Source organism: Anarrhichthys ocellatus, unplaced genomic scaffold, assembly GCF_004355925.1.
Source record: "Anarrhichthys ocellatus isolate YVR2014 unplaced genomic scaffold, GSC_Weel_1.0 scaffold2, whole genome shotgun sequence".
Classification (NCBI taxonomy): Eukaryota; Metazoa; Chordata; class Actinopteri; order Perciformes; family Anarhichadidae; genus Anarrhichthys; species Anarrhichthys ocellatus.
Genome location: NW_022280032.1, coordinates 9,180,365 through 9,192,624, shown reverse-complemented (window position 1 = coordinate 9,192,624; position 12,260 = coordinate 9,180,365). Strand labels below are relative to the sequence as shown.

Here is a 12,260-nt window from a genome sequence, read left to right as displayed (position 1 = left end):
GGGCTTTGATGTTCATGGTCAGGATCATTTACGTCCGTTTTGGGGGTGGAAACAAATGAAGGGGTGTTGTGCAAAGACGATAGCAGACTTGGAAAGGAGAAAGATGGAGATTGGGGGAGGGTGCTGCTGTGAGTCGGCAAGAGAGGGTTGAGTAACGGAGGAAGAATGCAGCAGGCATGTATTCGTGAGGGGGGACATGGAGTGGGAGGTGAACACATTTCAGATACCCTTTGGCAAAGGGGATTCCCACTGGTGTTATATTTCTGGCACCAAACACCTCGGAAAACATCTTTGATAGAAACTTGAATGACTTCAGAAATAGCCTGTCGAGTTTGCTTCAGTGTTGGTGCTAATTCAACTAAGACAAGCAGGCCTGTATCTTTGCATTGACTACAATCAAGAGCGAAGTAATGACAAACTCTTCTCCTCTGTACCCTGCAGACGTCAGACAGTGACCAGCACCCCCTGCTGGATAGAACTGCATCTCAACGGCCCTTTGCAGTGGCTGGACAAGGTTCTCACACAGATGGGCTCTCCCAGCATCCACTGTTCCAGTGTGTCCTAGGAGCACCACACGCTTCCCCTCCACACAAACACGTATCCACAAACCACATAGGAAATGTCGAGCATCCCTCAGTGATAATAAGGAAGGAGACACTATTCATCAAATCAAAAGATCACTCTCCTCCCTCGCTGTCTGTAACATTTCCCCTCACATCTATAGCACTTTCCTCAGTACCACTTAGTGTCTCCATTTGATGGTTATTTTAGGACTTTTACATTGTTTTGTTTTCATGTGTTCAACGGGCAGCCACAGGGTATTTGCAATAGGACGAACCACATTTTCTTCATTATTCATTCAGACATCATGACTATGCTCAGTGTTGTCATTGATGGAAATGTTTGTTTCCCAGGTTGAAGTTAAAGCACAGTTTCAGCTTGGTCACCTTTAACATGTTTCAAAACATTTTTGATTCTATGAATTAGCTGAAACGTGCTGTCATCACTGGTGTTTCAGCGTCCCAGAACCACTCTGTGTGATCACTGAATTAGGCTTATTTATCAATTGAACCATGAATTAACATGAAAAATGTCATTCTGAGTGGTGATTAAATAGAATATATTTAATTAATATCTTAAGTACAGCGTACTTTGCCCATAAATGTCAATTATCTGATTGATCATGTAATTGGTATTTTATCTATTTTAAAAAATATAGACATTAGCACCCTTGTTTCTTGAAAAGAACCCTTGTATGAAAACTATTTTGCTCAGTGAAAGAGACATTTTCTAAGTTATTTTTGCATACTGTCCTGCATGGGAATATATTTTTTTTATTGCCTCGATATGATTGTACATAAATATTTATAGCTTGTGATTTCTTGTAGTCATGCAGTGCTTGAAACAGTGGACCCAACTGACCTGCATGAGTAGATTCACAGAAAGACGTGGCCGGCTTCGATGCAGGCTTTTCTGACGCGGGTCAAGTTAAGTGTGGCGCATAGAATTACTGCACCAACTATTACTGTTATAGGGACAAAGAGTACGACGTACAGTGTGAGTGGTCATAGGGAACTGGTTGAATTAAGGCACCCATGTGATTTCAGTGTGAAGGGTGCTCCATGGCAGTGGCTCAGCCATCGATGGCTTAAAGGGTAAAAACATAAATGCAACTCTCGTCACATATTACCAACTGGTAGCCAATAGTACACTCTGCTCCTTGTGGGTAAATGATGCACTTCCAACTGACTGTGTTGATCAGTGCAATGCTTTAGTTCTAGTAATTGCTTGTCTAGTAAATACTGTATATTACATGTACATTGCTACAGTATAAGGCATGTGTAATAAGCTCGCTGTCATTGCCGATGAAGCCACCGTGTTTATCCTGTACTTAAGACCAAGTCACCATGTAATCTATTTAAAACAGTTACAAGGTGCCTAACTGAAATACTGTGTACTACAGTGGTGGGTATAGTTGCTAGTTCTGTATCAGTACTTGAGTTCCTTGATGTTCTTAGTTTTCTGTTCAAAGTCTTATGTACATGTATTTTTTTGCCATGTAGCATATTATTTGTTCTCAAATTGTTGTTTGAAAATTTAAGGAGTTGCAACTGAGTAAAATTATTTAAAGTAATTTTTTTGAAACCATGACTCACCAGTACAGTGACAGGAAAAATAGAAATCCCTTTTACAGGAATGCAGTCCAATGTTAGTCCTGTAATTAATGTGACCATTGTAAAGCTAGCGTGGCTGTACTTTATGGTATTTTGTTTTATTTCTGCTGCTCCACAAACGCAAAGGAGACAAAACATTTCAAACACTTCAGTATAATGTCCAATACAGCACACGACTGATCCTTTTATTGCAGAGATTCTCCATTGCAGCATACAGGTGTGTATCTTTCTGGTCTGCATACTTTTCTTAATAAGCACTAGATCACCTGCATGTACTCGTGTAGTGCAACAGTCTTGTGTTCACAACAAATGCACCACACACACACACAAAGGAGCATTAAAAAAAATGAAATCACAAGTCTTTATGTTGATTCAACAGAATGTGCATTAAACGTCTTACAACTCTTACAGGGATAAGGCACATATCACTTTCAAATATATGTGACAATTGTACCTAAAGGACATAATTAAATTAAAGCCCACATAATTGTTTAGTTTTTTCACCTGCAACACCATGTGTTGCGGTTCACTCGGGGCTCACAGAGAGAGAGGGACCCAGGGGATCACTAATCTCCCCAATCAAAATGCTCAACGGCTTCTCACTAGACACCAGTATTGCAATCATTTCATTTTTAAAAATCAAAGGTTTCTAAATATGACTATGCCTACAGTACCATCTGTAAGCATCGCCACTTTCCAGGTGAAAGAAGCATGTCCAAGGGCGCCGGATCTTGTGGGAGCCCCAGGAAAAGGAGGAGGGCCAGGAGAAAAGAGACTTGAGTCACAGGTATGTGCTTTTAGCTTTCCTCTCCCGATGACAACCCGTCTATCTCATCATCGTCACCACCAATGGCCATCCAAAATGCTTTCGCTACCTGGAAAGTAGATTTCGTGTAAATACTCGATACTAGACTTTAAACATGTTTTACCCACACAACTTATTGACTAACAAGGAGGCGAAGACAATGTTATTAGTTTGTGATGCACTGTTCATACAGGTCCTTGGTGTCTTGTAACCAGGGGTAAATACAGTCGCTTACCTTCTCTGCATGAACCTTTCTCTGCTCATGAGGTAATGAAGAAGCTTTGTCTGCAGGTTGAAAATCGAAAAAAAACCAAAAACATCATAAATGTTATCAGCTGTAAAAGTAAAAAATGGCCAAAACACAGTTTTTGCCGACAAAGTTGTGCGTTCCCTTTTCATTCCCCAATTACCTTTCATCTCTTTTAATTTGGTAAAGAGACGTTCAAAGTTATCCACATCTGCATCTCCAGCCGTGAGGTTGGCGAGTTCCTGAATGTCCAAATCAGTCATTGCATCTGAGGGAATGAACACAAGTGAGCATTATCAAGAGATTCATGTTTCGGGTGAACATACTTAATCCGTTATTGTTAGCAAAAAAATGATTTTTATCAAGGGTTGTTCACTTACCAACAACTGGGTCTCCCTGTGTGCGTGTGTTTGCACTACTCTCTGTATTGTTAGTCTCCTCACTCACACGTGAGGCCTCTACTGGCACACTGGAAGACTGCCACAGAAAAGGAGCTAGTGTTAGCATGCCTCGTCAAACACTGGCACATTTATATGAAAACGGATTGATGATACACGAGAATGAAGTAACAACACATCAAAAAACAAAACTATAAAATTAAATTATGATTTAAGTAAGTGAAAATGATCACAACAAAATTGCAACTGACCTGTGGATCTTGACAGCTGTGTGGGTTGTTGTGTCTGGCGGCAACCAAACTGCTCATCAGACCGAAGCCCTGATTGTGCCCTATCAGATAGAGATATACTCTGTCACATACCATTCATGCACAGAGCTAAATGAAATAAGTCAGGGGAAAGTGCAGGAGGTAACTGTATCAGTGATGCCATCTCACCATCCTTCATCTCCACACTTGTCCACACGTTGGCATTGAGAGCCTGGACAATTCTCTTTACTCCTGTGGATTCTGGAAAGTCATCTGATAAGGCAACAAAGACAGTGTGAACGAGTACAAAACAATGGATAATATAAAGAATGAAAATATAACTGTATGCCGTGTCATTTGAATGTCTGCTGTCTGTAAAACTCACCATCCTCATCTGGCAACTCCTGTGGATTGAGCTCCACCAGCTCGAAGGCATGAGCCAAACACCACTGTTGTGCTTCATGTCTGCTGACCCCTTGAAAACAAAATTGAATTTCAGACGCCATATAATTTAGTACCCTTCAATGTCGTATTCAAGTGCTTTGTGCAAGCTAGCAGACACCATTAAGAGCAGGGGGACTAACCATTTTCACTGACTCTTTCACACACCAGAATGAGCACCTCTGGAGCAAGATCTTCCACCACTGATATCCAAGGAAGTAGCTTTTCCAGACCATCCTTCTGCAAACACCATGCACATGCAATACACATTAATCACAGTGAATCACTGTTGAGACTCTCAAACCACAGCATATTCTTAGGTCACGTACCACTGTGCTGTCAAAATAAGCGATGAAAGCCTGCATGGACTGGGCAATCTCCGATGACATGTGAAAAGTGTTCGGCACAACGCATAGCCTGACGTCCGCTGTATAATATTTGTTGTTGATGGTCCATGGATACCAGGCTACTGTTTCTTCTTGTTTGATCGGCTCAGGCAAAGTCTTCGAACTGAGGATCTCTGAGGCAAGAACACGTTTGTTATAACCCACACATACAAAGAGAGACATTACGTTAGTGTAAGTTAATCAACGCTAGCTGCTGAAATAAGAAGCACGTGACCCCCTTCAGCCTTACCTTTGTCGTTTTTATACCTGCCCCACAAAAACAATGCATCACTAACTAGCTTGACAACCTCGGACAGCGTTGTTGTCGACCTATATTAACAATATGCATGCGCTACCAAATGTCACCTGTTGTGCTAAGAGTAAGTTAGCTTTATTCAGCGTTAGCCTGTTTGCCAAATCATGGACGTTGAGTTCAGCTAAACTTACGTTTTATCAGCTCTTCTTCTTTAAAACCACCGTCACAGCTCGTGATGAGCACACATGGAGTAGGCAGCTCCGTGTCCTCTTCTGTATTTGACATTTTTTATAATAAATAGGACAAGCTTCTTCTCCTGCTAGCTTGACGTGACGTTGATGACCTTTCAACTCTGAGCCGCTGCGACGGTCTCTTCCGGTGCAGCATTAGCTAGTCTGAAGCCGAAGAAACAGGGCTCAGAGCTTATTTAATAATTTATTTCGATACATTTATGTGCATTTACATCAGGTAATGTATTCTCGTAATATAGATACTAAAATCTACTTTGTGTATATGCATAGACTGTGTAAATACGTCAACATAGACAATCAATGCGCTTCCTGTACTGAACCCTTTCAGAGGAATAGGACATTAGAATGCCCTGAACTTATCTTTCAGGCAAAGCGTCTCCCCAAAAGCCCAACCAATAAATTATATGAGTATATGTTAAATTATAGAGTATATGTTAACGTTAATGGCTAGAGTAAGATTACATTTGTGACTTAGTTGGATTTTTCCCTGTGACTATTCAAACGAAAGTTGGCCAGTGGTGTTGGTTTTAAACACAGACGGACGTACTGCCCGACAGTTCATACTCGGGGTAAAGTTAACACTGAAAGTTAGCTTCTCGTTGTCATGGTTGCGAGTACTGTGTGTTTGACGTTACTAGCTAACTGGTTAAAGGAGTTCACGTTAGCTATTTGATATTGTGACACATGTTTTCATATTATTACATTATTTTGGATTATTATTAACCCAATATACCATGTCTGACGAACTTAAAAACGAAGATAAGTTGGGAGCAGTTTTATTTCAGGTAATGTTGTCTACCTCAGCTAAAAACCTATTTTACTAGAAAATAGTATTAATGAAAAATATTAAGGTTAGCTAGGTTAGGCTAACTAGCTAGCTAGGTTTTGCGGATATGTTAGGGTAAACAAGTTGACTGATGTTTCATAAACTGTTAACATTTCTATTTATTTTAAACCTCATTACATTTAGATAAACTACCAATACGCAATAACAAGTGTCAAGCTTGGCTATTTTTAGGCCAGATTTCCACATTATGTAGGTTTACATCACAGAACCGTATTTTACAGGTTCAAGAGGATTTGAGACAACTCAGATGTACTCTTGTCAGTGAGAGGGGGAACACACTGGACATTCAAAGCTTGGACGCTGCCATCGGCAAGACAGAGAGAAGCATCTGGGTGAGGATGCTTCATGCAGAATAAGCACTATATACTATATATATATATATATATATATGTGTATATATATATATATATATATATGTGTATATATATATATATGTGTGTGTATATATATATATATATATATGTATGTGTGTGTGTGTGTGTGTGTAGATGTATATATTCAACATATATTATATATTCAATGTTACGTATCAGTGCTATATATATATATATATATATATATATATATATATATATTATACATTATATACACAGTTTTATATGTATTTAGTATTATACGTATTTTTTATTATTTTCATTATTTTATATACTACTACTGTAGAAGCATGCAGATGATTATCTGAAAACAGTGAATACGCAGCTGCTGGTCCTTCCAAGAATTGAAGACTTGCAAAAGAAGAAACAGATTCCCAAATGGTAAGGAAGGAGAAGCTCACATGTGTTGTTTACTGTATAATAGTTTACAGTGGTAGCACTTTCTTTTCTCCACCATCTCTTTGTTAGAACTCTTAAGAAGTATCTTCAGAATTGCATACATTATAGTGATGTGTATTGTGAGATTGAATCAGAGACATCACACAGGCAACCTGCCCTGGAGAGTATCCAAGATGTGCGTCCACAACGGAAACACATTCCAGGGGCCTCACCTGGGGAAAAGGTAGATTATTATTCATTTTGTTCAGAAACGGAAACTAATTTATTTACTTAGTAGTATAGAGTACAAGCTACAATATATACTGTACTTAGGTAAGTTAGAAATGCAACTATTCTATTGTATTACACATTAAGGCAGACCAGACAAACAGAAGTAGACGTGGTGTGGTAGAGCAGCACATGAGACAAAAATAGAACACGTTATACTTTACTGCTCAGCAGAAATATACATACATTTAAATTGTTGCTATTAACTAACTCAAGTTTTAAAACATTTCCTTTATCTGTCTTGATCAGCACAAGTCAGCATTAACCAAGTGTTTGTTGAGTAATCCTGCTCATCCAAACAACAGAGCTGTTATGCACCAGAAATGTGGGATATCACTCCCTGATGTCCACAAGAGGAGGACAAATACAGTAAGTAATCTGACTATAAATCTAGATTAATATCATTTCAGCTGTAAATTAGGAGAATAATATTGTCTATGACATGCATACTATCCATAGGAACAACACTTTACAGAGACGTTTGATTAAGTAGTTTCAAAATACAGATGGGTTTTACTCTATCTATCTATCTATCTATCTATCTATCTATCTATCTATTTTGGTTTTCTTAGTTATGGAGCAGATTTCCTCATCGTGCTTCAGTCTTACTGCTGGAAAGGACTATAATCAACTATAATAACAAACTATAATCAGAATAATATCATGTCCTCCAGCTATTTGCTTTGCACAGTGAGATTGATCTAGAGCAGAATTGATTCCTGTGTCTTGAGCCTTTGTTGATATTAATTGTAACATACAGCACATGCCTCAGGAAAGATTTGATTAGGAGGCATTACAAGAGGTTTTGCTACAACTAAGATGAATTGGATATGATTGGTCCTTTCCCTGATGCTTACTCCCTTAATCCCCATAACAGACCCTTTATGCTGGAGTAAAGAGTGATGGCACAGGTCTGCATTAATAGATGCTTCAAGTAGCAGTGACATAAAGGTCACTTGGCTCAATGATGACAGCTAGCACTTGTCACAGCAAACAAATTAGTCTTTGCAAAGGTTGGCATTAGTTTTAGATATGTTTTACACACTTTATTTTCCAATATGTTTTCGGTAATCTATACCTGACATGAGACATAACGGCCAAGACTGTCACTCTGATATAGGAGGGATGGAAGTGCTGGCTGCAGAAAGCAGAAAGCAGCAGATTGCAGCACATCAGCATTCTTCTAAAGAAACAGGCGCCTGATTGCTGTGCTATGGGCTACTGGTTTACAGCTGTCTCAGGACAGAAGTGGGTACCTGGTCCAGCATGCCAATAAGACAGCCGTAGCTTCCCCAACTGCTAACTACTGGCTCTCTGCCTGCTGCCTCCTTCTGCAACTCAGGCCAGCTCTTCTCCACTCCCTACCCATGCCAGGAAATGAGCTTTTGCATTTTAGCAATTTCACGAAAAGGTGCCACCTTTTCCCAACCCCATCTGAAACAGATGTGTGCCTTTGAGGGGATATTTTCCCAGCACCTGGCTAGTACCTGTGGTCTGTCAGAGAGATCAGTGGTCTGAGGAGAACGAAGGAGAGGACATTAGGTGACAAGTCTGGAGGATCAGCACAGCACAAACTTTGTGTTTTATGAGTAATGACACATTTGAATCTGTTTATATTAAACTAGGCCATCAAATCAACTTCTGATTTTATTACGATACAATACTATGTATTCAAATATTTACAGAATTGCTTAAAGGTGAAGATAACCTTTAATCTTTATGTCGAGTTGGATGGGTTACAGGACGGTTTACAACTTTGCCAGTTCCAGCTATGGCTGTCTTGTATTCCTAATGAATACAGAAAATATATTGTTTGTAAACATGTAGCTATCCCACTTCTCTCCTTTAAAATTATTCTGTTAGAAAGGGATTTTTTTCCTACATCACCAAGCTGGCAAGGGTCTGATTAATGGTTGGTTACCTCCGACACTTACAACAACATCGCTCAAAAAGAAAGAAACTCTCATTCAATTTAAACATGCTCAAGCTCTCCACCTGTAACTGTTTCATTCAGTTAGATGAAGCTAGGGCCGGGCTTCCTAAGCTGTTGGCAACAACTGTTTAGGGCCGGACCAGGAGATACTGGTCCAGGGTCTGGTAGTATTGCTTTGATTTCATTATTACAAGATGTACAACTTCTGATCTTATAAAAATGTTCTGTTAAGGCAAAACATCGCAGAATAATCACTGGCCCTGTGGTGAGTCTTCCAGTCACAAATAGCCTGGCAATGCCTGAAGAAGACATGGGGACAGGTAAAAATACATTTTATCACCTCAGCACCAACACCACACCTCTGTTATACTATAGACAAATGCTCATTGAGTGCACATGTCAGGTCAGCTGTTGTTTGTCCAATAGTTGTGGAATATTAACATTCTGTTTTTCGAATTATTGTCTCGTATTTTGTTTAATCTTGCCTAGTCTGAAACTTTCATGAACAAGGACAAGCCCAATGTTTTGAAAGTTGATCTTTTATTTTCTGTTTTCATCAGTGCCAAAAACAAGTTTGCTTCAAATGTCGATCCAGCACAAGGCTGCCTCTTTTCACTCCAGAGAGGATTTCTATTCTTCTAAGACAGGTCTGCTCAGTGACTCTGGTGTAGTAGGGACAGCTGCCACTTGATTTGACATTGATGACTGTTTGCCACTGATTGATCACTGACAGAGTTGAGCCTGTCTCTTTGTGACTTTTGGTCTGTTAGGCTTGAAGTCCAGGTGTCACAAGCAGCTGAAATGGGAAACAGAACCTGGATCCACCTGCGAAAGAATAGACAGGGAATGCACACCCATCTGGACCACCAAGACTCCGCCTCCCACCCCAACCTCCAGCAGCATGGACCAATGGGGTATGATGCAAGGCACCAACGGTCTTATCCCTAAAAGCCCTCATGTAAGATCACTGTAATAGTTTTAAATATATGTTAAATGAAATAGAGAAAGAGACGGTGAACAAAGATAATATTTCAATTCATTTAACTGTATTATTAAAGTCTAGGTTTCCCTGTGTTCTGTAGAATCTACCTGTGCAAGTTCCAGTAAATATCAGCAAGTACGACTTTACCATCTTAATGGGACGGACCAACCCAATGGCGACAGATTTCCGTCACTTCAAGCAGAGCTTTAGCTTGTGCTGGAGCAGTGTGGTAGATGCTCTGGAGGCCCTGGAAAAGCTGCTCAGGGACTTTGCTGTGCCTCTAGCCAAAGTGAGCGGGGAACGGCTAGTGGAGTTAAGCCATGTTTGGGAAAGTGGTTGGTTAAAGGCTCCTCCAGTGACCGGCCTCCTCTCAGTGCTTGAAAACACGGAGGAGGTATCGGGTCTGGTCTTACGCCCAGGTCAGCGCTACAAGGGAGAGGGAGGCACTGAGGCGGCCGCCATCCACATCCAGTCCTGCTGGAGACGCTACTTAGCCCGGACAGCCTACCTGCGCCACTGCCAGCGCAAGTGGGCGGTAGAAACCATCGCTGTCTCATGGTTGATGCACACACAGAAGCGTCATGTCAGGACGGCCCTGCAGGCCCGGCGTTTCAGACAACTGGAGAATTTTCGCAGCAGAGCCCAGGTGATGTTGCTTATAGTCATTGTGTGATTTCTCTCTCTTACTTAATATTGCTTGCTTACCTTTTCAAAGCTCACCTTTGTTTTTCGAATTTTTACCCCCAATTTCTCAAAATTAGACTTAAACTTTAATTTATGACTTCTAAATCAAATTGATTAAGACAAATTCAAAATGTTGAAGTACATGGCACCTCGACCTGAGGTATTATCATTTATTATTTCAATTAGATTATCTGCATAATATTTGAATGTAACTTTGAGCTTGTGAATTTTCCATTCAGTCAATAACGTCAGTGTTTTACAATACCAGTAGCATTCAAAATCTGTGTTTGAGTCTCCACCACTCTGAGTAAATGACTGTAAAAGCAAGGACAGAAATGGGGCAATGCTATGTTGATACAAATGCAGGGACATTCATCATGGTATGTAACTTCAATGTACTTTTGGTTTGAGTAACAGAAACACAGAACAGCAGAGGGGAGCAGTGCGCCAGATGAACAGAGTAGAACAACAGAAGGGATCAAGACAAACGCACAACATCAGAGGAGTTAGATGAACAGAGGGGAGCAGCAGAAAGAAAAAGTGGGACTGATGAACAATAGAGAACCTCAGAAATGAAGAGCGAGACGGATGAACAGTTGAGAACAGCATTAATAATGAACGAGACAGTTTAATAAAGTAAACATTGATAACGCAAGAATAAAAATGGAGAAACAGTGATTATGAGGGCTAGAGATGAATGGCAAAAAGGTACCCAATGCATTCAAATGGTGAACAGTACATATAACAGTAACTAAATATATAATAACATGCTATACATATGATAGATGGTTTAACTATTTAAATCAAAAAATGTGTTTTTAGGTTTTGAAATCAAAACAGATTATAAAAGACCAATTTACTACATTAGATTACTGCAGAAATGTCTGACTTCATAAGCTCAAAAGATAAAGATCTTCTTCTATTTAGCTCTTCAAGAGAGCAGTATGACAGCACAGTTTTTCGAGATGATGTTCTGTATCTTTTTCCCCATTCAGCATAGATGTCATGTCTGTGCTGTCATCTGGGTTGAACATCTTTTGGACTGCTGACACAATATTAATTAGTGCCTACAAGTTCATTCAGTTTTAACATCGCTGTGCATGTATACATGCACTAAATGTATGTTCTCGCACTTTAAACATTCATACCCTGTTAATTAAGCCTGCTAATCTTCCCCTGGCAGTAGCATCATGTACCTTCCTGATTGAATTAATTGTGAGAAGATAATTCCAAAGCAAACGCTTAATTTAATTAAGGTGGTATTTTATGCTTGGTTTGCTTCTGTTTGCCCAGAGAGAGATTGGCTTGATGTGTTTTAGCTATTCAATGATGATTTGTGTGTGCGTGTGTGCGTGTGTGTAAGTGTGTCAGTGTGTGAGTGTGTGTACGCATCCAAGCAGCCCCTCTCTGATCACTCCTTTTCTCCATCCCCAGCATCTGGCAGCCAACTGGAAACACATCCAGTCCTCCAAGAGGACCATTATCCACATCCCTTCATTAGGTAGCTTTCTCTGCCTGCTGCACACACACACACACACACACACACACACACACACACACACACACAC

The 12,260-nt window shown here is 40.1% G+C and overlaps 2 protein-coding genes across 2 annotated transcripts in view; one reads left to right on the top strand and one right to left on the bottom strand.

The window, feature by feature from the left end:
- Positions 1-1,731: 1,731 nt before the first annotated feature.
- On the bottom strand, positions 1,732-5,338 carry aagab (alpha and gamma adaptin binding protein). The gene is made up of 10 exons (XM_031863022.1): positions 5,147-5,338; positions 4,643-4,833; positions 4,457-4,553; positions 4,258-4,347; positions 4,062-4,145; positions 3,876-3,955; positions 3,607-3,703; positions 3,390-3,494; positions 3,215-3,264; positions 1,732-3,049 (listed from the first exon to the last, which is right to left on the bottom strand). The coding sequence occupies exons 1-10, from the start codon at positions 5,238-5,240 to the stop codon at positions 2,972-2,974; spliced, it is 966 nt and encodes a 321-aa protein (XP_031718882.1). The 5' UTR covers positions 5,241-5,338; the 3' UTR covers positions 1,732-2,971.
- Positions 5,339-5,847: 509 nt separating this feature from the next.
- The window catches only part of iqch (IQ motif containing H), a 21,460-nt gene continuing 15,047 nt past the window's right edge, over positions 5,848-12,260 (top strand). The window contains exons 1-10 of the mRNA XM_031863008.1: positions 5,848-5,991; positions 6,275-6,385; positions 6,714-6,808; positions 6,974-7,049; positions 7,343-7,462; positions 9,259-9,346; positions 9,587-9,673; positions 9,797-9,984; positions 10,109-10,654; positions 12,127-12,193. Of these exons, the coding sequence (XP_031718868.1) occupies positions 5,941-5,991; positions 6,275-6,385; positions 6,714-6,808; positions 6,974-7,049; positions 7,343-7,462; positions 9,259-9,346; positions 9,587-9,673; positions 9,797-9,984; positions 10,109-10,654; positions 12,127-12,193 (1,429 nt within the window). The 5' untranslated portion in view covers positions 5,848-5,940. The remainder of the gene's footprint in view (positions 5,992-6,274; positions 6,386-6,713; positions 6,809-6,973; positions 7,050-7,342; positions 7,463-9,258; positions 9,347-9,586; positions 9,674-9,796; positions 9,985-10,108; positions 10,655-12,126; positions 12,194-12,260) is intronic.